This window comes from Metarhizium album (genome assembly GCF_000804445.1).
Source record: "Metarhizium album ARSEF 1941 chromosome Unknown scaffold_7, whole genome shotgun sequence".
Taxonomy (NCBI): domain Eukaryota; kingdom Fungi; phylum Ascomycota; class Sordariomycetes; order Hypocreales; family Clavicipitaceae; genus Metarhizium; species Metarhizium album.
In genome coordinates this window covers 898,538-926,374 of record NW_024467581.1, presented here as the reverse complement: position 1 = coordinate 926,374, position 27,837 = coordinate 898,538, and the positions used below count along the sequence as shown (strand labels likewise).

The window sequence follows — 27,837 nt, the reverse complement described above, 5'->3', positions numbered from 1 at the left end:
ACTTGGAGTAGCCTTGAAAACATTCCTCATCAATCCAGAGACCTGATATTTCTCCTTCGAGGGCCGTACATAGCGCAAACCTGACATTACCATCGGCAATATGTCTGCGACGAGTGAACCTTTTTATCTCCGATACTAGTGAGGGCAAGATACTGTACCATACGCATGTGAAGAGTTGACTTGCTGATTCTCAAAATAGCTCTGGTCATATGGGCAGGTTCGGGCATGAATTCCTTGGTAAGTCTGCAGCGTCGCATCCTAGGTCTTGTAGCCGTATTTTTAGATATTAACTCGTGGGCAGAGTTTGATTTCAGAGTTGTGGGAGACGGAAGAAGCGCCGTGGCGAGATACGCGAACAACTCCAACTACAGGAACGATAGTCTCATTCGCAAAGAAAGTATGGTGCTGCCCCTTTGTCATTGCCCAAAGTTAATGCAGTCTCTAACGATGATTCCAGTGTGTGTTAGCTCGTCTACTGTGGAGGTGATGAAGAGAATTATCAAAGAGAGCGAAATTATCAAGTGAGGTTGCGATCTGGAAATATGCGTTGTAAGCATGCATACTGAGAATACCTCAGAGAGGACGACTCCAAGTGGCCTCAAAAGAACAAAGACGGCCGCCAAGAATTGGAAATAAGACTCGGAAGTGATCATATTTCGTTTGAGGTTAGTACAACATGATCATTGCCGAGCAGCTATGCTTCATACTAAGTTGGCCGTGTCACTAGACTGCCAAGATAGGATCATTGGTCGACGTGACCGAGTCCGCCGACCCCGAAGGCCTACGGGTTTTCTATTATCTTGTCCAAGACCTTAAAGCACTCGTATTCAGTCTAATTGCACTTCACTTCAAAATCAAGCCTATTTAAGTCTGAGTCAATACGTGGAGAAGACAAGGCGAGGTGTTGCCCGATGAAATAGGGAAATATCAATATGCAGTCAAAAAGCTCGCATGGGTCGGCATAGCTGCTCTTAGTGCTACTGGAAGATCTTGCAAGGCTACGGCAGTGTCCAAACGGTTTATGGCGATGGCTGGCGCATTTAGCACTTTGTCGCTCCATCAGGTACTTTGGCCCAGCTGATTGAATCCAGCTTTAGCTCAAGCTTGATTTGTTTTTTTTCTTGAAGCAATTATCTCCAACCAAAAAAAAAAATCAAGACGCAAAATACAGGGAACGCTATAAATTACATTACAATTACGAGATAATATCGCATTGCCTCCAGCCATCGTCGTGAATACATCCTAGTTTTAAATCTTCACTATTACTTAATTGGCTCTACTGTGCCCTCCATTATTATTATTCAAGGCCTTCGCCAAGACCCGAATGCATTCTAACTCTAGCATTGTTCTCTGGCACTCTGTTCCTTTATGTTAAGTGCTGTATACCGGAATGGGAGGCAAGAGTTTCGACTTCGGACGGTCCTACGTGTCGAGTATTCATATGTCAGCGTGTGCTTGGCGACAGGTAAATCCATTTTGCTAACGACTTATACCAGGCATCATCAGTCGGTGATTGGCCTTGCGACGGGCTAGAAAATTGACTTTCAAGACTGTCTGGTTGCACTGGGTGTTCAGCATGTTGGTTGGATATTATCACTTGATAACTACTTCGTACTCCATACTAATTCCTTTAGCTAATAGTAGCCTAATACTCTCTTCTTTCTGCTGTCCGTCTTGGCGCTGAAGTAACAGAACCTTCAATATCCGCGTGGATTGAGTGGCGAGATGAATACTTGAGGCACTTATAAGTACATGTGGATACTATGAGCTACCTAGATCCGAACTAAGTCTCCACGCAAGTTTAAGTATACACACCTCTCTCAGGGTTTCCAGCCAGTATGGCGACCCACGCATTCGGAAGATTAAGGTACCAATAAGGCTCGCAGCGGTAACTGGGCACTACAGCGCACTGTAAAACTTGAGTTCAGAAGGAAGGTCAACTGCTCGTCCACCTTGAAACACCTCCACATCCATATCGCCGATTCAACTCATTCAACTATAACACGATCTCTGCGACTCTTTTCGAATAGCTCAGCGCTTCAGCCGATCCACCCTCCGATGATTTCTGACATATGCTTCGCCAGAGGGACATCCAACTCAGGATCTGTCATGTGCTTGGCAACTTCATGAGAAACGATCTCTCCCCAACTAATGCCTTCGACCGCCACACACCACAACCGCTCCAGACGGACTTTTATCACTACGCCTTCCATATTGCAACTTTACCACACTGAGTCTCGCTACAACTACATTCAAAGGGAGAGCTCGTGCTTGAAACGGCGCACATTACGGCTCCATTTTGCCCTTCTGTCAAGTTGCCGTTACAGCACCCCCTTCCCGAACCGATCCATCCCCTCGTGCGCGCTCCTCGATTGATCGACCCTCCAACTACATCAGGAGGCAATAAGTAGCGGACGACCTGCTTGTCGTGCCCTACGCGATAAGAAAATATACGTTGCAAAACACTGGTATATGGTTATGCAGGCAACAATGCCAACCCCTTCGCCAAACGAACCCCCGGATCAACCATCATCAGCCTCTCCTTACCCTTTCTCAACCTGTCCCGACGACATTCTTTATACACTACGCCATGGAATAGATCCTCCTTTGGACCCATCTTTTGATAGACCAACAAGGGCGGAGATGGGGTTGGAATCGCAAAGGGAAATGCACATCACAGGGGAAACCGCCTCTGACAATCGCATATCAGCGTCACCATCCTCAAGAGATCCTACCATCTCCCCAGCGCCACAATCTCATACTACCGCTGTTACATCACCAGAATCTCACGGAATAGATGCTGGAAACTCAATGAAGAACCAAGCGTTGGGTCCGGACGGCCCAACTCCGCACACTGCCAGTGCAAGTCCTGGTCAAGTGCTCGGGCAGGCTTCAAGAGATCTGCGAGGACCAGACTTGCCAATCTTTGAGGAAGAAGACGCTGCGTGTACCCCACCGTCCATGGGCTCCGACTATTCAAGCGTTCGGGTACGCGCGAATTGACTATGACTGGCATATTATTTCCTGCTAACTTCTTTAGGCCATACCGTTTGCACCGTTGTCTTTCTTGCAGCCAGGTAGCAGGTTTCACGGAACGCAACAATCAGAGCGCCAAGTATATGATGTCCAGGTGGAAATCAAGCATGTTGATATGCGCGAGTCCTTTCTGTGCGGTTACTTGCGAATCCAAGGTTCGAGACAAATTTCCCCCATCCGCTTCGCCGCTGCTACTCTGGAGAAACGTACGACAAAGTGCTAACTGGTTGTTGTTACATAGGTCTCACGGAAGACCATCCAACTTTAACAACTTATTTCGAAGGAGAAATTATAGGATCCAAATACAGTTTCTTCACCCAGCATGAGGACTGGGGTGCAAACACGAAGGTTGATCTTAACCACTGGGCCAAGTTCAGCGCTTTTCGGCCGTTTTCAAAGCATGCACGCAAAGGTCCGGTGACGATTCCTGATGTGACACAAAGAGAGACCATATTTATGCGATGGAAGGAGCATTTCCTAGTGCCAGATCATCGGGTTCGGACCATTACCGGCGCCAGTTTTGAGGGCTTCTACTACATTTGTTTTAATCAGCTCAAGGGGGAGGTTAGCGGGATCTATTTTCATTCGAAAAGTGAAAAGTAAGTTCAGCCGCATTTCGTCAGGTTAAAGGTTGGTTCTGACTACGTTCCAGATTCCAGCAGCTGGAGCTGAAACACGTCCCAAATCGAGGATGCTTTAGCGCCACGGAGTTTCGATAATGACTGAATACAGTTAATTCGAACAAGTTGGTCGCGACGCGTTTCTGATGGGGGCCTAAGGTCAGAAGTACGATCCTGCAACTCGACGGTGACCTTTCATTTCGGTACAGTCCCTTGTATCACGGATTTGTCCAGGCTCGCTGGGTTTATACTTCAATTGCGGGACGAATTACGCACTCCTTTTCATAGTCTATAGGCTTTTTTAAGCATTAACATATGCGGGGGTCTTGGATAGCGTACATTGATAAGCGGTTTTGGGGATGGGGCGTAAGGACGATAACTTGACATATAGGAATGCCAAAATGGTATGGAAATATGCCTTCTGAGTTTTCTTTCCTCCTTTCTTACCTTTCTTTTCTTCTTTTTTCTATGTTCAAGGCTCGAACTTTCTGAAATATCCGCGCCGAAATGGGTTAAGGTCGTCAACAGTTGTGCCGACTGAACCGACTGTTTTTCGGGCCTTGTACTCAGCCACTGCCGCCGCAGAAATTCTTTCGTCTGAAAGTCGACTATAAGTAATCAGTCGTCTTGACCCTAAAGCCCATATCAGAAAATGGATCAAATCTTGATTCATGGATCCTGGTCCAGGAACACACAAAAGCAATATAACGTTCAAGCAAGCCTGTGATAGACTGGGGTAAACTGAGCCTACGGGTTGATGAGATAAAGACTCACACTTGTTAAACTTCTGGACACAGATTACCACCACTTCAAGCGACGGGTGTGTGGGCACGGGTATTTCTTGGTCCTCATCGTTCGCCGTGGGCATCCAGAACGATAATCTCCCATTGTCAACCAGAGTGGCTGCTGCAAAAGCAAGGATATCATCCAGCATCACCAAGAAGCTGTATGGTTTTTTGGGTGGCACGAAATCAGGCGAGCTGGGACGGTCAGCATGGTTTTTCTTCGTATAGTCCGGGTGTCACTCGGCAGGGGTGAACGTCGCGTAATTGTGGTGGACATACGCAGCATTCTGTTTGCCCTGTTCAATAAGCCATGGCGTCTTTTCAGGATCCTTGAGCCCGAGAACCCTCAACCCTTCCCTGACGCCGTACGGCGGATCACAGACTATCCCGTCCCATATTTGTCTGTTTTTCTTGATTGGCGAATTTATGAGATCAGCAGCGAAAACATCCCCTAGTCGCGCTTCAATGTCGTACTGCTGGAAGTTACCCTTCAAGCTCTTTGGCCCTCCTTCGCCGCGAATGCTTCTACCATTTATATCACTGCCCCATCCCATTGCGCCAAAGTAAGCGCAGGCGATTGGGAATGAGCCCGTGCCAACAAAAGGGTCGTAAAAAAGTTTTCCAGGCCCCGCCAGGGCAATATTTGCAGTTATGAGCGAGAGTTCTGAATCCATGCTAGTAGTGGACACGTAGCTTCGCTTCTTCAGGTCGAATTTTAGGACAGTTTCCCGCGACGACTTTCCAACAAGACGCCCCAGGTATATCCTGGTGGGTTTTTCTATTCCTAGGGGAACACTGTTGAATGGCCACAGTTCGAACACTGTAAACGTTTCGTCAGGTTGTGACATGCGAATTGGCCCTTCGAATGGAAGGTAGTCGAAGGTGTTGATGGTGGATAGTCTCTCGTTGTTCGAGTGTGCTCCCTGGTATGAATCTATGTCGAACTTGAAAGATACAGATTTGTACTCTGTCCAACGTTTGCTAGTCCGTTGCTTCACGGACTGGTGTAGTGCGTCAAGTGTGGCACCTGTTCCCCATAGTTCATGTGCGGACTGGGCAAGAATGGACCTTCTGATCAGTTTTCTGGCATCTCTTGATGAATGGAGACGTATAATGCAGAAGGGAGACTATGGCAGCGTCAGCATTGGTTGGGATGGGGTTGGAATTAAGGTGTGGCATGACAGACATCGCCATTGTAGTCGAGAATTTCCAAGTTGACACCTTCAATCACAGCAAGAGCTTGTATCTCTGCCACTCGGAAAGTCTCATGGGCCTGTGCGAATTTTATAAGGAAATCCATGTTGGGTCGTGGAGAATCAAATCGTTGGACGTGTGTGCTGCGGCTCTTGTGAACAGAGGTCGGGATTTGGTCGTTTTCTGTTGACCGCTTGACTAACAACCCACTGGCAGCGAGTGAAACGACCACAGAGCGCGCGAGTATTTGGATGACACAATACGAAAAAGTAACACAAGCAGTCCACCTCACTCACCATCGCTTTCCTTCCTCGCCTCCCAAAAAGATGTTGGAAACTATTTGACATCGCCAAACGGGTTAGTCTAGGGTTGTCGGTTTTTTTTTTGCCCCGGGGATGCACCAGGGTGCCTTGTGTAAGTGGACTAGCCGCGACGGCTCGTCACCAATCGAGATCGAACACGGACGGGGCCTCCCCAACATTTGTGCCACCCAACGGCCATCATCGGGAGTCAACGAACACCGAAGAGTGTTATCTAGGGGTTCAGGTCAACCACCACAAGGCTCCACGAAGCTCCTGGCTGAAAAAAAGCAAGAGACCCAACACCAGAGCATCTGAACCCTTAAGGTTGCTTGTAACTACACATTCGGCATACAAGCCCCAACATCCGCTGGCACCGCGTCCTTATTCTGTCCGATTTCAACTAGCCAAACACAGTACAAAACCACGCCTCGAAGACCTTGCCAGCAAGCAGTGAAAACACCAGAGATACATACAGAATGGCCCAGTCTTGTCCCTTCACGCACCGACCGGCCACTTGTCTTATGACATCGGGCATGATAAGCCACATCGAAGAAACTGAGAATGGTAAATTGTCACAGCGAATCGATCCATGGATCTCGATTGAGGCTCAAAATTTTATATCAAAGGTAATTTAATGTAGGGATCGAGCGAAACCTCACCATTTTACACCACCCTGACCAATCCACAGGTTGACTTAATTGCACCTGTTGAAGTGTATAAGTCCATACAAGAAAGGATATTACAGCATGGGACGCAGCCCATTTTCTACCGAACCACCATTTCCCTTGGCGAACTGCTGGACTCGGAACAACACATTCAGCTCATTCGAGACGGTACGTAGAAGCTTCAGCTCCGGAAAGGATGTAAGTCGATTGACCGAGAGTACAGAAGAGTTAACAATGTTTTGTGAGGCAAACTCGATGTTTGCGAGCAGCTATGCTATTAAAAATGGTTGGCAACGATGACGAAACAACATGGTAACACCAGTGCATGCTAAACGAAATGTCACAGGAATCCTTACCATTCACACGGATAAAGAGACGTTTGAAAGGGCCGGCGTCCCGGGCAAGCCGTTAATCGACAAGAGGGGAGGCAACGGCCAACCAAAATTCGGTAGGGAGTTTTGCAGACGTCCAATACTACATCCCAGCTGTATTATGTTGCTAAGTAAAACAGTCATATCAGTAGATCTAAACAGCTCAACCTCGTCTCCTTGCGGAAGAAAAGGCAATGGCCTGCTAAACGCCTGTTCCGCTGTCTTCACCGAGCGATTAGTATGGCTGTTCTGCCTCAAAACAGGATCGGGTAAGACCACACTCAGTTCCGCTCCGTATTGATCATTTGTCCTGCTATGTTCCCTTACAAAAATCCGCTAGTTTCGTCTTATCGAAATCGAGTACAAGTACTGACATGATATACCGCAGCCCTCAACGAGAATTTCATCCAACAAACCCAGACACAGCAGTGCAGCGTCGCTTCGAAAGTCTCGTGCAAGACCCTTGTCCTGCCTGAAATGCTCACTAGTCCCTCGTCGATAGCGGTTGACCATGCGGGTTTCGAGGAGCGAGATATTGACCTATATGAGTGGCTGTCAATGGTCAGACTTGACAGCCCGCAACTTGAGCCGGAAGACCATACAGACTCTTACCTGTCCAGGTACCATGTTCCGGGTGACTTTTCTGATCGACTGAATGTCTGCAAAGTGACGTGGCAAGGATTTATTGGTAGCAATTGGTTACGCGATCTAGCTCGCGATGTACTAGCAGATTGCCCTCAGCAGAGTTGGCTATCCATCATCGCGACCAGCTCTTACTGCGTCCAGGTTGGCGCCAATGCCGAATCAGCTTTGCTACGACCACCTGGACGGGAGGAACAATATCTCATGTGGCAGATTGAACGACGTAGTAGGTAGGCAGTTTACTGAGTCTGCCTTGGTCTCACATTTCTGTCTATCGCTAGATATCGATCTGAAATGGCATCCTCCACTAGTTTCCGCAAATCAGCCTGTCCAGACGGGGCAGAAAAATCATCTCGCTGTGCCAACTCTTCCATGCGACGACGGAAGCCTGGGTCGATATCGGAAGGGACCTGCTCCTCTGCATCCATCGTGCTGACAACGAGTTTCATTCCTCGCGGTGGAGGTCGGTTGGCCTCTGCCACAAAGTCCTTGGCAGTAGCTTCTACTTGTTTTCTCGGCTGGTTGATGTCGATGCTCGCCAGATATGCGGCTATCGTAGGAAATTCTCCCTCCAATTCAATCTTCTCCCTAGCTGTCAAGCCATCAGCTCCTTTGTGACGGGTATCAACCCCCAATTCTTCCACTAGAACCTTTGCGGCTTCCAGTGTTTCGACAACGAAAAGTGCTGTTTCATTATCCTCATCTTTCACATCAACATCGACATGAAATTCGAGAACCAAAGCTCGTAGCAAATCGAGGTGATTGTAACTGGCTGCTGCGTGAACGAGAGAATAACCGTGCTCATCTTGCGCAGCTGCTAGGGTTGGATTTTCACGGAGAAGCGAAAGCAATGCAGGACTGTTGTCCGCAGCAAGGAGGAATGTATTTGGTGTCATAGTGATAGTGGTTAGGTTGTGTGAACGACTTATTAGGATGGCTTAGGGCTGCGACTCATAATCAGGCTGATCCCTGCGAAATTGGCTAGGCAGATTATGTCAGACGGACAGCACACCTCCTTACACAACTTGACTCATCGGCTCTCTTTTAGAAGAGGCCCCGATCGACTTAACTCGACGGCTTCACATTGAATCTGATCGCCATCTGGTGGCACAAGTCCTCTAGTCATCCGTACTGATTCGTTGGAATTGATTGCCTAAATGTGTGATTAATGATTCGTGACTCTTTTCCTAGGCACTGGCATCCCCTGCTGAGCTTGTCCTGGGACACGGACGCCTGGCGGCCTTGCTGCGCGCGGCGAGCCTAAGGCCAAATCTGTGAGGTCAACTTAGGTGCTATGGACCCACCCAGTCGAGGGCTTCGCAGCGATGACCCATTTTCAGCAGCAAGTTCTGGTTATCGGCGCAAGTCTGCTTCCGTTGTCAGATTGATGTTCCCATGCACCCAGTCATTCCTTCCTCAAGTTTTGTGAGGCTGCAAAAGGCCAAAACGCAGCAACAAAGCAGAATAAGTCAAGGCTGCGAGTCATATTGGCTTCCCACGTTTCATTTGTCTCTGGTCGATCTGGTTTCTACATTCTAAGATTCCTCGTGCTAGCTCTTGTCCTCTCACTCAGTGGAAGACTATTTTATGCGACACTAATAGGGCTTTGACATCGCTTCCACAAGTTCAGGAAATATGGCGTCAGCTGCGCCATACATACCTCAAGATACCGATGATGTCTCCCGCATGCTCGATGCCCTAGAATTGGCACGAAAAGAGAAGCGACGCGGCGGTTTTGCTATCAAGAAGACAAGTTTCCAGGTCAAAGGTTCATCAAACGGGATCAAAATTGATTCATGGAAATTACAGGATTGGGATTATAAGCGACCAGATCTTCCCACGTACGCCAGAGGCCTCTTCACCACTCCCCAAACAGCGCGGCAGCGTCCTGAAATTGCCGTCAGAGGCTACGATAAGTTTTTTAATATCAATGAAGTGCCAGAAACGCAATGGGAAAACATTATTGCCAAGACAATTCCCCCGTATGAGCTCACGCTGAAGGAAAATGGGTGCATTATATTTGTATCCGGACTTGACAATGATAGACTCTTGGTCTGCAGCAAACACTCGACAGGTGACCGAGATGATATTCAAGTCAGCCATGCCACCGCAGGCGAGCGACGCATAGAGAAACAACTCTCAGCTATTGGCAGAACCAAAGAAGATCTAGCTAGAGAGCTTCGAAGCCGCAACGTGACCGCAGTTGCCGAACTCTGTGATGATTCGTTTGAGGAACATGTTTTGGCATATAACTCTGATAAGGCTGGTCTGTATCTCCACGGGATCAATCTCAATCTCCCTGAATTCGTTACATACCCTAGCACGGCCGTGCAGAAATTTGCAGATGACTGGGGTTTTATCAAAACGGGATTCACGGCAATGGAAGATGTTCAGGAAGTAAAGACATTCCTGGATGACATTGCACAGTCAGGATCGCACGACGGAAGAGAGATAGAAGGATTTGTTATTCGATGCAAAATGAGCACTGATCCAGCCACGAGACCCTACCAAGATTGGTTTTTCAAATGCAAGTTTGAAGAGCCATACTTGATGTATCGGCAATGGAGGGAATGCACAAAAGCACTGATCGCGGGAAAACCACCAAAGTTCAAGAAACACCACAAGATCACCGAGGAGTACCTGCTGTATGCTCGCAAGCGTCTGGCTGCTGATCCGAACCTTGGAAAGTTGTATAACCAAAACCATGGTATTATTGCCCTGCGTGAAGATTTCCTCAAGTTCAAAAATATCAATGGCCATGAAGCGGCATTCTTGGACGACTCAGAGCCTATTGTTATGCCGGAAGTTACGAGAAACGTTATTCTATGCCCAGTCGCCACCATAGGCTGCGGCAAGACCACGATAGCCTTGGCCATGTCGCATCTCTTGGGATGGGGTCACATCCAGAACGACAACATAACTGGCAAGGGCCGCCCCCCTCGATTTACGAAAGCCGTCCTGGATCAGCTGGAAGGCCATTCCGTTGTATTTGCTGACCGAAACAACGCAACGAAGATCGAGAGGAAGCAACTTATAACGGATGTGAAGCTGCAGCATACTGAAGCCAAGCTGGTCTGCCTCAACTTTAGACACGATATCGAGTCGATGGAGAAGATTCGGAGTGTCACCCGGGCCCGAGTCTTGGCACGTGGCGACAACCATCAGACAATACATGCCGCGAGCGACAAAGAAAAGTTCATAGGAGTAATGGATGGCTTCATCAAAAGATTTGAGCCTTGCATACCATATGCCCGTCCAGACGACGGGTTTGACGTTGTTATTGACCTAGACCCTGTAGTAGGTAGCCGGCAAAACCTAGAGACCACTGTGAGCCGATTGAAGCAACACTTTCCCAATCTTATCAAAGCAATCCCGTCCTCTGAGGAATATGATGCAGCAATCCAAACTGCACTTGGTTACCGACCCGATATCAGTCGCAGAACACAAGCAAGAGCAACGGAGAATGATTCCAAAAAGAATCGGAGGTTAGAGTACATGTCTGTGGATGTTGTCAACGACAAAGTCAATCGCGTCCTGGAACAAGCGTTCAGCAGTGCTCCCCCACATGCGTCCCGGTTCTACAGGCAACTGAAACAGACCAGGAGGATACCGAATAGATTTCATGTTACGCTGATGCACAGGGCAAGCATGAATGAATTCCCCGATCTGTGGCAACGCTATGTTGAGGTATGGGAAGCAGCAGGCGGCTTGGAATCACAGCTTGGAGAGTGTGATCTGTTATTGGAAAGGGTACGGAAATTCTGTCTACGCTCGCTCTAATTTTGATCCGTGAATTGTGTCCGAGCTGATTCTTGCTGTTACTAGATTGTCTTTGATGAACGGATCATGGCCGTCGTAGTGCGCTTGTTAGACGATACAGGCAACTGGGAGTGTGTGAACCGAGTCGCTCACATCACTGTGGGAACTAGGGATAACGCGGTCAAGCCGAGGGAAAGCAATGATCTTCTGGATAAATGGATCGAGGCCGGGGCTGATGGCGAACACATTTTCGAGGTAATTCTAGGCGAAAAGCCGGTCTTGAAAGGTACCGTGAGGAGTGTGCTCTCGAGATAGAACCGTCGTGGCATTTCAAAGGGTCAAAGATTGAACCTCAAAAGCTGAAGTTGTATGCCGTAATATCACCTCCTCCCCATTTGGTTGTCTTGCCATAAGGATGTATAAGTATATGTTCTTCTCGATTACAATTGAACATGCTTAGCTAGACCCACTTACACGACAGATTTAGTTAATCAAACAAAGAATTACTCGTCATCTACATATTCGGCTCGCTCTTATCTGGTACAGTAAGCATATATCAACGGCCTCACGCGAAAACCCGTCAAATTGTACTGAAAGTCTCGAAAATTCAGACTTTTATTCGCTGGCACCATTACTTTCCATTACTCATCATCCAGTATTCGGCTTGCAATGCGCCCAAAAAATGGCACTTCATATCTGCAAGAATGTTAGTTGGGGGAACAATGAGACGTTCGAGATATGCTAGGACTCGATTCAATACCTGTCCAGAGTCTCAGCATCTCGATATGCCCTTAAAGATAGTAGAGCAATAAGAGCAACATCGCACATCAAGAATACCCAAGTGAAGAACAGAGACCAGGAGAACAACAGATGGAGCACCAGTATTGCAGTGAATAACAAGGCTGATTGCCATGCATGGAATCTAGGTTCTACTGTCAAATCCTCTCTTGCCATGTGTGCTGATATGCCCGCTTCATTTGTGGAAGCTTACCGAACATAGTCGCTGTTGCGCTCCAAAATAAGTAGGGCGACAGCACCAAGAGGAGGAAGTGCCAAATAAGCCAAGCAGGCCTCGTAATCAAGACGGAGCCCCATGCTGGTGTCGAATTCGCTGATTTCGGCAGCAAGAAACGCGCCAGGCGCATTTGTTCCCGCGTCGGCACTGCCTGACCACCCGCCAGCTTGTCCTTCAGGACTTGCCCAAGTCCGTTGTGGTTGGGGATGTTGGAGCGGTGGAGGGCTTCGAGTACTGCCCGGCGAGAAGGGGCGTCTTGAGGCAGCATCCTGTGATTGCCGAGGGGAGGATGAATTAAATTCAGGCGAGGCAACACGAGAGTGTTCAGGCGGAGAGGATTGATATGGAGCGAAATCCATCGTGGCCACGTGGCCCGAGGATTGTTCCTCGGCGAGGAGAGAGCTTGTTGTGAATCTGATCACCACTTGAAGGGCGTTTTCCTCAAATACCTAACGACGTCTCGGATGTATCAAATTGATCTAAACTGCTAACACGGATAAATTAGATGCTCATACCCGCAAGTGAGTCCCAACTTGAACTTGATCTATGCTTAACTTAGGCACGCAAGACTTACAAGTACCGGCAACTTCACCCGCTTCAAGAAGTTCGCCCAAGTGCACATATGTGACGGAAGAGGGTCAGAACTGGCTCTTCTCTTACAGTGCTGTATCACTGGAATGGTGTTCAACTGCGTTACGGCTCCTGGAAAGCCGTGTGCTGGCAGGTGTTTCGCGGATGTCTCCTGAAAACGCTCTACGAGTTCTTCTGGTAGGTGGCATTTAGGTACCTCACAGATACGTCTCCGCACTGTCAGGTATTGCCCTAGGTAAGTACTTAAGTAAGTACTTACCCATGTAAGTAAATGGTCTGGTGCTGGTCGCAGCTATGTGGTGGGGCCCAGATACGGAGGAATACACTCAACTTCGTCACTCCATTATGGGGCCTATCAGGCTACCGACTTCTCGGCACACTTTCGACGCATGTGATGGACTTAGCTCAAGGAGCCATAGCAGGTGCCAGCCGCAGTCATCCCCGGTGGTGTGCCGGACGGCCCTCTGGCCTCGACCATTGAGCCAAAAGGGTACGGAATGAACAAGCTGCCCTAAGCTCGCTCATCTGGCACTATATACTTAAGTACTTAAGTAAGTAGGTAGTCAACAAAGAGGTGTAGGTCGAGCATTACTCAGACTATAACAACGCAGCAGCTAAAGTACTTGATATTATCGACCGCAGGCAAGACAGCGCCTCGTTTTTGGCTTATCTCACAATTAATGGTCCAAGGCAATAACACATCACTCCATTTTCGCGAGGGAGTCATGTATAAATGCAGATATGAATGTTAGTACCAGTACAAAGATTTCTACCAGCCAACCGGTAAAACACTTGTCATTTCAATACATGCCCGGCTAGGCACCTACTGAAGTACCTAATGGAGGCACGTACCAACAGTAGATACCTAAGTACCTTAAGTACTTACCTAGGTACTTAATTTAGTACCTAGGACTTTAGCAGCGCTGGTGTCAGAGGAGCGCATTCACTGTTGCGAATTGTCGCCGCCGCAATCCAATTGTAGCCTCCTGCTCTGAAGAGCAAGCCATATATTCCGACTGCTGCCATCGAGGGCGGCCGTAACACCAAGGCCAGCTCCGTGCAAAATGTTGACAAGCTGTGCTCGCAAGCCATCCACTCCATCTGCAATACCGCCCACCCAATTGACCCCGGCCTGATCAAACACTTTGCCTTCGATACGACCCCCTACCAACATAAGCTTCGCAAGGCCACTCTGGCAAATAGGATCGTGATACCCGGGGCTCTTTTTTCGAGTCGGTGCGGGAAATACCCCAGGAACAGGCGATAGTACAGTTAATGCAGCTGCAAGATGTGCCGGTGAAACTGCTGGTAAAACAAGTGCAGCAATAGGGCCAACCATGAGCGGCTGGAGTTGCGCAAAGACAGAGTCAGCTGGAACAGTGGCTTCACGAATTGCCTTGTATGCCATTTCCGAGAGATCATGTGCTGGATGTCCGTGGCTTGCCACCTGCACAGAGACTGCGTTTTTGGAAGCTTGCGGGTCGTGAAACTCGAAAATCCTTAATGCAACACTGAACATGTTTGTTCGCACGACCTGTAACTGCATCCGTGAAGAAAGCTCTGTGAAGACTCGGCCAGGAGCTTGGCTAGGCCTCGGCACCGCATCAATCGCCCTTTTAAGCTCTCTCCTCACAGCTGCCCATTCAATGGCCGTCAAATTACTGTGCTGGAAGAACAGTATTAATGGCGCCGTCCGCAGTAGAGAAGTATAACTTCGGATCAATTGACTCTTTCTCGTTTCGATCGGCCTCGCACTAGCGGGTTTTGTTGCTGAAACAGGGTCATAGTCTCCAGAGCGGAATTTTGCTGTATCAATCGTCGCTTGACTTCCCGCTGCAAATGGAGTTGTTGAGAATGATTTGAATAGTTCAGCTCGTTGGCTAGAAAGCTTCTGTTTTGAGGACAGTAGTCTAATGCATGGTCTTATTGCTTTAATAAATCCACAAATCATTCTGAAAGTATTAGCAAAGGCCACTACGGAATCTCTCCATTTTTGGATATGTGTACTTACTTTTCCGTTGATACAATGTTTCCTGCTAAACTGGCGTTTCAACAACATTCATGCCCGAAGCTTCAAATATTCAGTCGGGTCGGATAAACTTTTGACCTTTGCCTCTTGCAGTACTTGCCAGAAATGCCGCCTGCTGACTAAGGGTGCTAACTTGTAGAACTATATTTGTTACTGGGAAGCTGCCTTTGATTGCGTCGCTCCACTGACTGCCTAGGACTGTTTGCATCCCCCGTCTGACATTGTGTACGAGGCTCACCGACCTGGCAGCTCAACCCAGCTCGCAGAACTTCTCGCAAGCTTTATCTAGTACTTGACCCGAATTGCGGACTGTATTCTCTGTTGCCACCATAGGCCCGCCGAAACTGTTAGCTAGCGGGAGTATTTGGAGCTACTCCTTGTGAGACCGCGTTCGTTCACGACGTCTATCATGTCCACCCTCGAGGAGCTTGACGACCTCGATCGCAGAGACAAAGATGACAAGAAAAAAAATGGAGACCCCGATGCAGGCAAGGAGGGGGCGGCGACCGGAGACGAGGAGATGAAAGACAAAGCAGATGATGTCGACGATATCTTGGACCACGAGGTACTTGGCCTCAGCACACAAGACGTTTTGACACGAAAGCGACTACTGGAAAACGATTCCAGAATCATGAAGGGCGAGCTTTCCCGACTGTCACATGAGAAGGCGGCAATGGGGGAGAAGATCAAAGACAACGTGGACAAGATTGCCAACAACAGGTACGCTTGGCACAAAGGGCTGCGAAAAAATTAGCATCATCAACAACTCCTCTCTCTAACTCATTTCGCAGACAGCTTCCATATCTTGTAGGCAACGTTGTGGAGTTGCTAGACCTCGATCCCACGGCTGAATCCTCGGAAGAGGGTGCGAATATAGACCTGGACGCAACGCGAGTAGGCAAGTCGGCCGTCATCAAGACGTCTACCCGACAAACAATTTTCCTGCCACTCATTGGACTGGTGGATTCTGAACAGTTGAAACCTGGAGACCTGATAGGAATAAATAAGGACTCATACCTTATTCTCGACACCCTACCTGCCGAGTATGATAGTAGAGTGAAGGCGATGGAAGTAGATGAAAAGCCCACAGAGCAATACACGGATGTTGGCGGTCTCGACAAGCAGATTGAGGAGTTGGTCGAGGCGATTGTGTGGCCCATGAAGGAAGCCGACAGATTCAAAAAGATTGGCATCAAAGCTCCTAAAGGTGAGAAGCCCATTATAGTTACTTGCTTTCCTGGGCCTGCCGTCAGCTTTTCCCGCTTCCAGTTCAGGGTTGTACGACGATCGAGTCTACACGTCTACGCGTCTAGCAGAAGCTCAACTAACATATTTATTTTTCCAGGTGCTCTGATGTACGGCCCTCCTGGTACTGGAAAGACGTTGTTGGCAAGAGCATGTGCGGCGCAAACCGATGCTACGTTTTTAAAATTGGCGGGACCACAGCTCGTCCAGATGTTCATCGGTGATGGCGCCAAGCTAGTTCGAGATTGCTTTGCCTTGGCAAAAGAGAAGGCCCCAGCCATCATATTCATCGATGAACTTGATGCTGTCGGCACAAAGAGATTTGACAGCGAGAAGAGCGGTGACCGTGAAGTCCAAAGGACTATGCTCGAGCTTCTAAACCAATTGGATGGCTTCGCGTCGGATGACCGCATCAAAGTTCTGGCAGCAACAAATCGTGTTGATGTGCTTGATCCAGCTTTGCTTCGATCCGGGCGTCTCGACCGAAAAATCGAGTTTCCGCTGCCCAACGAAGAGGCCAGAGCCCAAATTCTCAAAATCCACTCCCGAAAGATGAAGGTGGACCCTGGTGTCAACTGGGGTGAGCTTGCGAGGAGCACCGACGAGTTTGGAGGAGCAATGCTTAAAGCTGTGTGTGTAGAGGCTGGCATGATAGCCTTGCGGTCAGGAAAGAACAAGATTGGCCATGAGCACTATGTTGATGCCATCGCTGAAGTGCAAGCCAAAAAAAAAGACGTGAGTTTCAATCCGGCATCGCCATTACTGAGAGACACATGGCTAATAATATGGTAGACTGTCAACTTTTACGCCTAAGTGCCGCGCCCTCGCTCACAAAAGGGAACGGCAAGCTGGGTCTCCCGGAAACGCACCGAAACTCTAGATGCCGCGATATATAACTTGGCAGACAGTGAGGACGGATATATTATTGGGTATCTTGTATCACTAGTACTGCTGTTAATGGCAGCTCGTTCAAAAGCCTATACAGGGAATTCTCCATGCATAATATTTGACTTTGTATTCGTTGTGTTGGGGTGTGCCCATAAAAGTGCTATGACTGAAGACTCCCGTGGTCATGCATTTCCATCCCGTTACTTGCCGCCCAACCGTCAAGGTATAATGCGTTGCTGATCGTCTCCGGTAACGCTTGTGCGATGCCTCACGTGGGGCGGTTTAGCTAATGCGTCAATGCATCTCTCACTGATACTGCCTGCATGGTACTCGGCGTCCTCTGCTACGACGTGCCCCCTTCCCCCGCCTCTTCTAAGGTATGGCTGCATCTTCTACTCACCAAACCCAAATGGATGAATCGATTCCGGGTCGGTACAGGTGCCAAGTTTTTAATTCACATGTCTTGGATGATCTCAATATCCAACGTATGCGAGGCCACCTCGTCATGCCTAAGGCTGAAAGAAAGAGGGTGGAGCCTCCAATCTACTACGTCACTGTGGCAGGAACTTCCCCTTCCCGTCCGCAACTTACCAGGTGGAATTCTGCAGGTCGCATAAAGCCAGGCAAAAGTAGATAAAAACAAGTGTCATGGTAAGGTGGTCACACAGCTCCTCTTCGGGCAGAGGCATCGAATAACTAATTGGTGCCAATATGGGAACTGCCTTGTGTCAAGTACTAGCCGCAATGTAACGCGCATTAAAAGTGTCTGGTGGTTCTCCAAGCAAAAGTTTGCCCGGGAATGGTTCTGATAGCTACCGAGTAACTACATCATTCCCTTGTAAACATTTCGAAGGTCGTTGTGCTAATTCGGGTGTCCGTTGACGTAGCCAGGTGTTGCTGCTACGAGGTCCAAGCAGGATTGTGCAGTCGGCATGTAGATCAGAAGCCGAAAGTAGTGACGTGATGGATACGCCAGCCCTGCTCATCCATGCCTTATGCCTGCAGCTTGTTGCACCCACTAGAACAACTCCCCACGTCGTCATCCAGTTTGCAAGGGTAACTCTTTCCCCACCCCCGGTATATAAGTGCCATGACTTCGTAATGTTGCCCAGGCCACCTCCATCGTTACACCGAAACGACACTCTTCCTCTTTTCTCTTGCATACCACCGCAAGACAGACGCTTGCTACAATTTCATTCGGTTTCTCCACGACACAACGTTGGTATAATGAAGATTTCCGAGGTCCTCCTCACAGCTGCCTTGGGTTTTTTAGGGGCCACTGCAAGCAGCAGCTGGTTTCCAGGTTCCAAAGCAGGTAGGCACAACGAGTATGCTTGAATGCACCCACGTTGACGTTCGCTGGGCTTTTCCCCTCACATTGTCGCTTATCGTTCTGTGCGTCTACACGAGTCTGAATTCAAACTAATATTTTGCCTCGTCGCACAGTATATAACAAATGGCACCAGACGGAACTTGAGCGTTGGCTGTCTGACAATGATATTCCCTATCCAAAGGCATCAGACCGAAAAGACTTGGAGACGCTAGTTCAAAAACACTGGAACAACGTCATTGTGCAACCATATCAAAGCTGGGATGCTGCCCGACTGAGCACCTACTTGCGCGAAAGGGGACAAGACCTTCATGCGGCTGCCGAGGAATCCAAGGACAGCCTCATTTCGCAAGTCAAAGTGAACTGGTACGAATCCGAGGAGGTCGCGCGACAGGCGTGGGCCAACACCAAAGAATGGATTCTAGATAGCTGGTCGGAGAGTCAACTGAAAGCGTTTTGCGACGAGCATGGTATTCCAGGTAAGGAGGCCACACATTCTCATCCCACTTTTTTTAATCGACATTGAACTAACGCATGCGACGTGGGGTTGTAAAGTGCCGCAACCACGTCACAGGGATACTCTTCTGCAAAAAGCTCGGCTTGGGTATGAGACGGTGGCCAAGAAGATGGGCGAAACGGCCGCATACCCTGGTGACTGGCTCTACGGAGCCTGGAGCGAATCCGATTTCAAGGCATGGCTTGATAAATACGGCATTCCGGCTCCCCAGCCCTCAACTCGCGACAAACTTGTTGCTGCCGTCCGCCGAAATTCTAGGCTGGCATACTTAAAAGCCCAGCAGGAGGCTGCGAGTGCAAGTGCAAGCGCACGAGCAGCGTACGCCACCCTGACAGACATGATAATCGATGCCTGGGGTGAATCTCAACTGAAGGAATTTTGCGACAAGAATAACATCCCCGTTCCGCAAGGCACGAAAGAGAACGAGCTCCGTGCCTTGGTTCGCAAGCACCGAGCCGATATTTTAGGGGACAATGTTCGAGCAAAGGCGAGCTCCCAGTTCGGAGCTGCCACTTCTAATGCGCGAAACGAGTATGCCCGAGCCACTGACAGTGCCTCTCTCGCGGCCGCGGACGCCTTTAACCAAGCAACGGCCAAGTGGTCGGAAAGTCGCCTGAAGGCGTATTTGGATGCTCGTGGGGTCCCGGTGCCTCAGACTTCTGACGTAGATCATTTACGAGCTCTTGTTCGAAAGCATGCCCACAAAGCGGCATCGGGCTGGCAGGCATGGTCATTCGACGACTTCAGTTTCGCAAACCTAAAGCAATATCTGGCGGAGAATGGTGACGCTGTCGCCAAACGGGCTGCCCAGAAGAAAGATGCTACGCGGGAAGAGCTTATCAGCGCTGCGGCTTCTGCTTATTCATCGGCCTCGTCAGCTGGCGGAAGTCGGTTTGCCTCGGTTACCAGCTACCTCTCCTCGGCTACCGCGTCCGTTGAGAAGGCCGCTTTCGACTCTTGGACTCGCTCAGAGCTGAAGGCATACCTAGACAGCTGTGGTGTCCCGGTGCCACAAGGCTCCGGGTTGGAAGAGCTTAAGGCATTGGCTCGTCAACAGTCAACGTATTTCAAGTTTGGTACGTCGTCGCCGTCCGGTACTGTATTCGCAAAAATAGGAGATGCTGCAGCGCAAGCGTGGAAATGGACACTGGACCAGCTTAGATTAGGGAGCGAAGCAGCACAGGAAAAGGTACAGGACGCGAAAGGAGAATTGTAAATGTAGATAGGGCACCCAGTGGATTGTGTGGTTGGCTGATTGTACAGGGGAATTATTGATTGGTAGTAAGTCATTGTGGATGTAACGTAATGCACGATGGACTCTCTCTCTGCAGGAAAATTACTCGTTTTTATGGAGCTTGAGCATGGTGTGATAAGCTCTGACACATGTATTTTTTAGCCATTGACCTTCTGAGCCAACGACTGACTACATTCCGGTCACAAAGCAAAACGAGGACTATCTCTCCCCATCATATTGTGGATCATGCCGCATATCAACAGACAATGCCTTGTAATTTCCTGGTATGCGATTCTCCTTTTGCGCGATAGTTCTATGCCAATGGAATTTAATCACGTCCATAATCTACAAGTGCCATCTGCTCCAGCACTTAAGCACCACGGATGTCGTGGGTGCCAGTCAATATCGATGACGCCCAGCTTACTAACGACTACATGGCCCTTGAGCATCTTGACCGGAACAATGGTCGAGTTCTCCATCAGATCGCTAACAACCTTGCCGTGAAAGATCTGAAGAGACCCATCGTCACTAGCATCTGCAAACAGCGGCAGGTTACGGTGATACTTGACTGCGCGAATAGCTTCGCTGTGAAATCTCATCGTCTTGTATGGCCGGCTCGAGAGATCCAAATCATGCCACAGCAGCCTGCGATCGTATGAACCCACTATGAGATTATCGCCCCCAGGATGTATATCAAATGAGGAGATCCACCGGGCTCCGGGTTGCACTACTTTCACAAGTTCCTGCCTCCGAAGATCGTAGCACCGGATCATTCTCTGTGTCGCAACGAAAAACAAGGGTCGCGAGGGATGGAACTGAGCGGTTTGCGCAAGGCCAGGCAGTCGACGAAAGGGAATCTGGCTCAAATGTCTCGAGAGAGTGTGAATGGCCACGGAGCTTCTTTCTCCCGCTGTGGAGACGGAACAGAGGAAGTCGCCACGCCTGTGCCAGTTCAGCGTCTTGACAGCTGCCTTGACAGTAGCCTGGAGCAAGACGCCCGCGTCCTCGAGCTTGGACCCAGGCCTTGACCATTTTGCAGAAGACTCCCTGGCCCTGCTGTCGACTCCGGAACCGGCTCCGAAGGATGCCGCGTACCCAAATCCCGTATCAAGAACCGCCCGGCTCGCCTGCTCCATGGTATCGCCGCAGACGGGGGGCACCATGAAGAACAAGCTCTCCCCTGCTGCCGCAGCAATAATAAAGGTTTCTCTGCTTGGACGCCATCGAATACAGTCGACCGCGTCCTCGGAACTCAGCCTGGCTATCCACTCTTGGTGGCCATTGATAGCCCAGAGGCGCACTGTACCATCGTCACCACCCGATGCAAGCCACTCGCCGTCTGGACTCAAGGCCACCGACCGCACACGGCCTTCATGGCCCTTGAAGATGGCTTGGCACATGGTCGGAAAAGGTTTAAGCTCTTCTGATCGCGGGAGTTTAGGGAGCAGTGAGTTGGGATCGATATTCAGCCTGTTCTTGCGAACCCTTGGCGCCAAGTAAAGGTCCAGACACCTCTCGAACCGTTCCTTGACTAACTGGGCATAAGCGGGAACTTTTCGCAAGGCGTCAAATCTGGCGGGAAGGTACTCCTTTTCTCTTTCCTCAGGATCCGTGCCTTCCCAAGCCTTTCTCTCCTCGGCAGTGGGCAGATATTCCTGTGGTGGGTTGTAGCTTGAATCGTGTCCGGGGGGAGGCAGCTTGGGAGCGGGTATGTTCATGACGTGGTGGTCTCTGGACTCCTCGTTGGCCCAGATGTCATAATGTAACTCTCCTTCCTCACCCTCCTCATCTTTCGCTTTGGCATCATGCGGCTTATAGGGGAGAACACGACCGTCTTTGATGGCCCGAACGAGCTGGGCAACTCGCTTAGCTTCGTGCTTGGAAGGGATGAATCTTCTTTTTGGTTCAGGAGCCGCGCTGAGAGGCATTTTCTCTTCGATGCTGGTGAAATATGGGATCAGGTCCTGCGAGTCACTGTCAGTCTGTGGAGCAGGACGTGCTTGGGCTCAAAGAAGCTTACCGGGTAAGGGTCATAGCCTTCTTCAGGAACCTCGCCCAGCTGCAGTCGGCGAAGGAGTTCCAGCTCATCCTGGCTGAGATTCAACGGCTTGCCTGTCTCGGGATCCATCAAGCCAGTCCAACCCTTCGGAAGTTCTATACTGTCCAACAAAGCATCGAGGGCCTCCCCCGTGGCAGGGCGCATGATCTTCTTCCCATTGATGTCATAGCCAATGTGTGGGTAGGAGTCGTAGAAGGACAGTGGAACGTTACCGATGGTGTTTGCTGGCCCTTGGGCGTCCGTATCGTCGCTATCATAGACGGGGTCGATCTCATCATACTCCGAGTGCTCCCCGTTGTTGGCTTTGATCCTGAATTGGTAGAGAGGAAGGGTTTGACGACCTTCTCCTTTCACTTCCGAGTCGAGAACAGCGTCGACCGTTTCTGCATCATCTAGCCTAAGGTCGTTGTCGACAGAGTCGCCTTCGACATCGCTTTGGCTTTCATCCGGTTCTGAGTCGAAGTCTTCCAAGTCGGTGCTTTCGTCCCTCGACTCATCGTCGCTCTGTGACAAGACTCCGTCCAGCATGCCATCATCAAACTCTGAGTCAGACGTCTCATCAGGTACCTGGAGATCTTTCCTCTTGCGGTTCTCACGAAGAGCCATTGAGCACTGTAGTCGAATACTGGTTCAAGGACCTTTGTTGCTTGGATCGCCGCCTCTCTCCTTTGCGGTTGCGCTCTCGGATTAGTATTTTTTTTTATCTTATCTTATCGTATTGGCGAAGTGGGGACCTCAGGAGAAGCAATTTACAGCTCAAAAATTTCAAGTAAAAGTATATACGCCCCTAAGGTTTTCATTTGCCATGCACTTTTTTTTTTCCTCTTAAAATTAAGTACTAAAAATCAAATGAATGCTTTTTTTTTTTTGCTGTGTTTTTTTTTAAGTGCACTAAATAAATATAAATTGGCGGCTTTTCTTGCACTAAATTTTTTTTTCTGTGTCAAAATACAGCTACTCTTTTAAAAAAAAAATTTTTTTATAAATCAGTGCTCCAGAAAAGCATTATTTAGTGTCATGAAGTAGAATAAAAATAGCTAACATGGGACAAAAATGACATTTAACTGGAACTCCTTGCACATTAAAAGTAAAATAAAAATAGCTGGCCTGGGACAACACACATTGAAAGTAAAATAAAAATAGCTGACTTGGGACAACAATGACATTGCACATTAAAAGTAAAATACTGGAACTTCTTGCACATTAAAACGACTTGAACAGAAAATCCAGCTCAAAATATACATAATCTCCGTTTTAACCCAATGATATCCTGAATTTATGTTTAGTTTGCGTACAACTATAACTTTGTAATTCTATAACTAAGGAGATAGAAACTAAGTACCTCTATCCACCAAGCTTGTCACTCAATTCACGACGTAGTTATGGTGATGTCAACCCTCCTCTAGCATCTATTTCTATATAGAAACTACTTAACTAAGTCATTCGTTGACAAAATTTACCTCTATCCACCAAGCTTGTCACTAATTCACGACGTGGGTACTTACGGTGATGTCAACTGATGCCTCCTCCTCCAGCATCTATCCTCTCTCCCTCTTTCCTTTCAGCATCCGAGTCCATCTACATACCGCGACTTACCTATCACCCACCAACATTATGTCGATTTCAAGTGAGGCTCTTCACAAGGTCTGTCTGTTTCCCCCCCCCCCCCCCAGCTTGCTCGCGACATCGAGACCCAGGCAGTTGCTGCACAGCAACAAATTGGCCTTGCACGTACTCAGATGACTGCAAAGCAGCGAGAACAACGCTTGGTTCGCCTGACACTCAGCGAATTGTCGAGCCTTCCTAAGGACGCAGTCGTTTACGAAGGCCTTGGCAAGATGTGAGCTCAAGCTTTTCTCAATACACTACGACCTAGTTATATTTCGCGCTAACAGGAATCCTCATCGTTTCCTAGGTTCGCGTCGCTTCCCCTGCCGGACTTACGAAAGAAGCTGGAAAGTCAAACGAAGGATCTGGATTCTGACCTCGACAGGCTTAACCAACGCCTCCTATATCTCGAAACCACGCACAAGAATAGCCGCGAGCATATTGAACAGATGCTTCGTGGTCGCTGAAGACTTTCGGGTCAACAAACAGCACTGCTTAGCCGGCCGTGCTTGACGTAGTGCCTCAACAAGCGAAACAGATCAGAGACCTAGTAGAAGCTGATCTTCATAATCGCGATCCAACACGCCGCCCATCGGCCTTTTTTTTGTCTTTGCCATTCAACAGGCGCGGCCTGTTGCTATTTGATCAACAAAGCACCAAGGGCAGGAAGTTTACCTGCCAAGATAACACGCGGTAGAGAGAGAGTCTTCCAGGAGATGTGTACACTTAAGTACAAAACACGGTTTTCAAGAGTACCTAGTTAGCGAGTAGGTTACCCCTGACCTTGCCGGTACAAAATCCAGCCTGTTGATACAGTAAGTGCACTGTGTGATGCCTCCAGTACTCAATACATGTCGCCTGATGTGCTGTCAAACACCATTCTCTAAAATGGCAGCCCGGCGCCAGCCAATCACCCCACGCCGTCGACCGCCGGAGCTGAGAAACGCTGGTCAACTATCTATCCCCCACTCAGTTAGTCTATGTGGTTCGCGCCCGCCACCCTCCGGGACCCTACCTCCCCGCTCCAGCCCTACGAGGGATAACGAGGGAGAGAGGGCCTTGGCCTTGGGACCCCTCAGCCCTTTTCTCGTGCGTCTTATATGCATGAATAACCGAGACAAAACCCGATTTCAAATTTTCCACGTTGTCTGTGTTTCTCTCAAACCTCCCTCCAAGATTTTTCACGTGAATTTGGCTGGCTGAGAGTCGGATACTTTTCATTCAACATCTTGTGGCATATATAACGTGACAATTTAATCATGAGTTACTATTCCGACGACGAGGACATAAACGTTCGCATCCGTCACCAGGGTCACTCCCCGCGACCTGTCAGATATGTCGAGCGGCCACGGGATTACTATGGCTCACCTGCTGGTCCTAGCTACCTAGTCCCGGAACAGCACACAACGGTTGTTGCACGTTCTCGTTCACACGACAGATGCCGTGATCGAAGAGCCAGTCCGCCCGGCCCTGTGCCGGTCCGAGCGCAGCCGGTGATTATTAATAATCGGTTCTACGGCGAGCATTCCTCAGATGATGATGACGACTATCGACGACGTCGGCAAGTCGCTCATCGTCGTCGTCGCAGCTCAGGATCGAGGTCGAGGTCACGGCTTACTAGGGAAGAGTGGGAAGCTGAACTCGCCCGCCGTGAACTCGAACGACTTCGCCTTGAGAATTCACGAGATAGGGAGGAACGTCGCGTAACCAAGGAGGCTAGAGATGAGGCTGAACTAAAACGTGCCAAGCGGGAATTGGACGAGATTAAACGGCGTGAAGCCCGGGCCGAGGAGGAGAAGCGCATCAAGGGAGAGATGGAGCTGAAACGGCTGCAAGAAGAGGAGAAAGCGGTGGAACAAAAGAAGCGCCGCGACCAGGAGGCTGCCGAGGCAGTAGAGCGCTATAAGAAACTCGAGGCGGATCGCATGGCTGCGGAAAAACTGCGTAAGGAAGAGGAGGAAAGGGAATACAGACGCCGCATGCAGGAAGACCTGCTGAAATCCGGCCTAGACGAGAAAGCCATTTCAGCCATTCTTGGGAAGAGAAAGATACCCGATGCACTCCAACCAGGCCAACGGCCTATGCACACACGAATGGCCCGTAGGCATTTGTCCATTGAGACCTTAAGAACCTTCTGTGTCGAGTTTGACATTGATAGTGTGAGTACATCTTTTCCATCCAACAATAGTGGGGAGATGTTTTGATTTTGTTTCTAACCTGAGATAAATAAGGACCCTGAGTATCTCTTGATCAAGAGGTGGGTTCCAGAGTGGGAACAGGATCAATTCTGGAGGCACACGAAATACATCCGTGAGAAACGGAACAGCACTTTGCTGATTGAGGAGAAGAAATCACACCGCCAAGATCCCCAGTTTGAGTGGGTTCGCAAGAAGGGTGATCGTAAAAGGAGCAAGTCGCCTGGCGGACTTTTGATGTATCTAGCCGGAGCTAGGCCTGCCTAGCAAGGATGAGCACCAAGAGGGAGCCCGGAGATGGGGGGGCCTGTTTTAAAAAAAAAAAAAGCTACAGTTTGTCCTCACTTTGTTCCTTGTCTTCACTTTTGTTACGAAATATCTCATCATAAACTAAGCACTAAGCTGCGATCCAGAAGTTGTTCTCATTTCACACGCATGTGATGCGTTTCATATTAAACATTCATGACGCACTAAACCTGCGAACAAGCTCCTCATATACCGTCCAGGCCAGTGCAGAGCTGAGCGCTTTGCGGCTCATCCTCAAGGCCAAACCGTCCAAAAGAGATCGCAGGCCATCTTCAGTGACCATTCTATACGCTGCCTGACAAGCATTTCGATATTGCCGGGGTTGTAGTTGTATCCTAGTCTTGACGGCGTCAAAAGGGTTTGATATGACAGAGCAGGCGGCACCGGCCAGGATCCCAGATGAGAAATTAACAGTACTGGCCATGGATGACGTCATTCTGTATTGTTTGTCTTCGCGAGCTGCAGATGTGGTGGCTATGGAGCCGAGTTGATTTTTTAGCACTTCATATAATAACACATACAGCCCTGCATACGGCGCATCTCGGATGGCCGTTGCGCCAAACCCTGAGAAAAAGCCCCGAATCCCGTCTCGACGCCGGATATCGGCAGCAGCAGAGAAAATCGAGGTGTATGAATAGAGGTTGGACTCGAATCGAACCTTGATGACAGTCAGGGGCATAAGAACAAGGCCCGCGAACGTCCTGGCTCCGGCACCAGAGGCTAGATTTACCCAGATAGTGGGAGTAGGAGAGGCATTTTCTTTGTGATGGGGCCGTTCTGGTGCATTTGTATGCTGTGCGTGTTGACGGATGGCATTGAGTGAGGTAAAATACAAGGCTGAACCAAACCCTGTTCGGATGGCGGAAGGCACGGTTCCTCGCCAGAGACTGCGCGCGACGTGACGGGAATGGCGTATATCTTTCCAGCAGGCAGAAAGAGATGAGGTACCAGACTGCTGTACCCGCGTTTTAAGTAGGTCTAGAGGCTGCAGCAAAACCGCAGATGCTAATCCGGAACCAAGCCCAGAAGCGAAGTGGCGTGCTACAGACGACTTTGTAAGTCTTCAAGACCAGCATTACCTAGATGATGATGCTGGTGTTTTCGTACCTGATTTAGCTCCCACGGACGTGTTGTTTTCTTTCATTGCACTGAAATCGGGTCTTCCATTGTATCGTAAGCTCTACATGTAAGGTCAATGGATGAATATGAATACATCACGGAGACCTTACAGTGTGGCGTACCAGCCCGATGGGGCCATGTGGTGTCAATAGTAGATCAATATCAACCAAACCTATTCAGGCTCACCAGATCTCCCGGATTGGAATGGGATACAATCACAATATCGGCGTCCGGTTGCCCGTGGGAGCTTCAGGATGCTGGGAGAGAAAGTCGACCGAGGCTAATCCTAGAACATGAAAAGTCCTGTCATGCTTTATCATTACCCTA

General features: G+C 49.2%; 10 protein-coding genes across 10 annotated transcripts; 6 read left to right on the top strand and 4 right to left on the bottom strand.

Annotated features, from left to right (window-relative positions):
- Positions 1-2,643: 2,643 nt before the first annotated feature.
- MAM_03733 (vesicle-mediated transporter Vid24) lies at positions 2,644-3,755 on the top strand (the record flags this gene model as incomplete). The annotated part of the gene is made up of 4 exons (XM_040822532.1): positions 2,644-2,988; positions 3,041-3,191; positions 3,278-3,635; positions 3,689-3,755. 4 exons carry the CDS (start codon positions 2,644-2,646, stop codon positions 3,753-3,755), a joined length of 921 nt encoding a protein of 306 aa, XP_040679675.1.
- Positions 3,756-4,128: 373 nt separating this feature from the next.
- MAM_03732 (RNA methylase family protein) lies at positions 4,129-5,741 on the bottom strand (the record flags this gene model as incomplete). The annotated part of the gene is made up of 4 exons (XM_040822531.1): positions 4,129-4,289; positions 4,431-4,636; positions 4,721-5,568; positions 5,628-5,741. The coding sequence occupies 4 exons, from the start codon at positions 5,739-5,741 to the stop codon at positions 4,129-4,131; spliced, it is 1,329 nt and encodes a 442-aa protein (XP_040679674.1).
- A 2,113-nt stretch (positions 5,742-7,854) lies between these two features.
- Positions 7,855-8,511, bottom strand: MAM_03731 (ankyrin repeat-containing protein; the record flags this gene model as incomplete). The annotated part of the gene is made up of 1 exon (XM_040822530.1): positions 7,855-8,511. The coding sequence occupies one exon, from the start codon at positions 8,509-8,511 to the stop codon at positions 7,855-7,857; it is 657 nt and encodes a 218-aa protein (XP_040679673.1).
- Positions 8,512-9,250: 739 nt separating this feature from the next.
- MAM_03730 (RNA ligase, T4 RnlA-like protein) lies at positions 9,251-11,395 on the top strand (the record flags this gene model as incomplete). Its single annotated transcript, XM_040822529.1, has 1 exon — positions 9,251-11,395. The coding sequence occupies one exon, from the start codon at positions 9,251-9,253 to the stop codon at positions 11,393-11,395; it is 2,145 nt and encodes a 714-aa protein (XP_040679672.1).
- A 66-nt stretch (positions 11,396-11,461) lies between these two features.
- On the top strand, positions 11,462-11,689 carry MAM_03729 (uncharacterized protein; the record flags this gene model as incomplete). Its single annotated transcript, XM_040822528.1, has 1 exon — positions 11,462-11,689. One exon carries the CDS (start codon positions 11,462-11,464, stop codon positions 11,687-11,689), a length of 228 nt encoding a protein of 75 aa, XP_040679671.1.
- A 2,234-nt stretch (positions 11,690-13,923) lies between these two features.
- MAM_03728 (uncharacterized protein) lies at positions 13,924-14,499 on the bottom strand (the record flags this gene model as incomplete). The annotated part of the gene is made up of 1 exon (XM_040822527.1): positions 13,924-14,499. The coding sequence occupies one exon, from the start codon at positions 14,497-14,499 to the stop codon at positions 13,924-13,926; it is 576 nt and encodes a 191-aa protein (XP_040679670.1).
- A 919-nt stretch (positions 14,500-15,418) lies between these two features.
- MAM_03727 (26S protease regulatory subunit 6A) lies at positions 15,419-17,067 on the top strand (the record flags this gene model as incomplete). Its single annotated transcript, XM_040822526.1, has 4 exons — positions 15,419-15,729; positions 15,801-16,216; positions 16,355-16,989; positions 17,047-17,067. 4 exons carry the CDS (start codon positions 15,419-15,421, stop codon positions 17,065-17,067), a joined length of 1,383 nt encoding a protein of 460 aa, XP_040679669.1.
- A 1,302-nt stretch (positions 17,068-18,369) lies between these two features.
- Positions 18,370-20,205, top strand: MAM_03726 (Stress-responsive protein Ish1; the record flags this gene model as incomplete). Its single annotated transcript, XM_040822525.1, has 3 exons — positions 18,370-18,457; positions 18,589-18,951; positions 19,028-20,205. The coding sequence occupies 3 exons, from the start codon at positions 18,370-18,372 to the stop codon at positions 20,203-20,205; spliced, it is 1,629 nt and encodes a 542-aa protein (XP_040679668.1).
- Positions 20,206-20,555: 350 nt separating this feature from the next.
- On the bottom strand, positions 20,556-22,888 carry MAM_03725 (eukaryotic ribosome biogenesis protein 1; the record flags this gene model as incomplete). Its single annotated transcript, XM_040822524.1, has 2 exons — positions 20,556-22,187; positions 22,244-22,888. 2 exons carry the CDS (start codon positions 22,886-22,888, stop codon positions 20,556-20,558), a joined length of 2,277 nt encoding a protein of 758 aa, XP_040679667.1.
- Positions 22,889-25,149: 2,261 nt separating this feature from the next.
- On the top strand, positions 25,150-26,352 carry MAM_03724 (uncharacterized protein; the record flags this gene model as incomplete). The annotated part of the gene is made up of 2 exons (XM_040822523.1): positions 25,150-26,049; positions 26,122-26,352. The coding sequence occupies 2 exons, from the start codon at positions 25,150-25,152 to the stop codon at positions 26,350-26,352; spliced, it is 1,131 nt and encodes a 376-aa protein (XP_040679666.1).
- Positions 26,353-27,837: the final 1,485 nt, after the last annotated feature.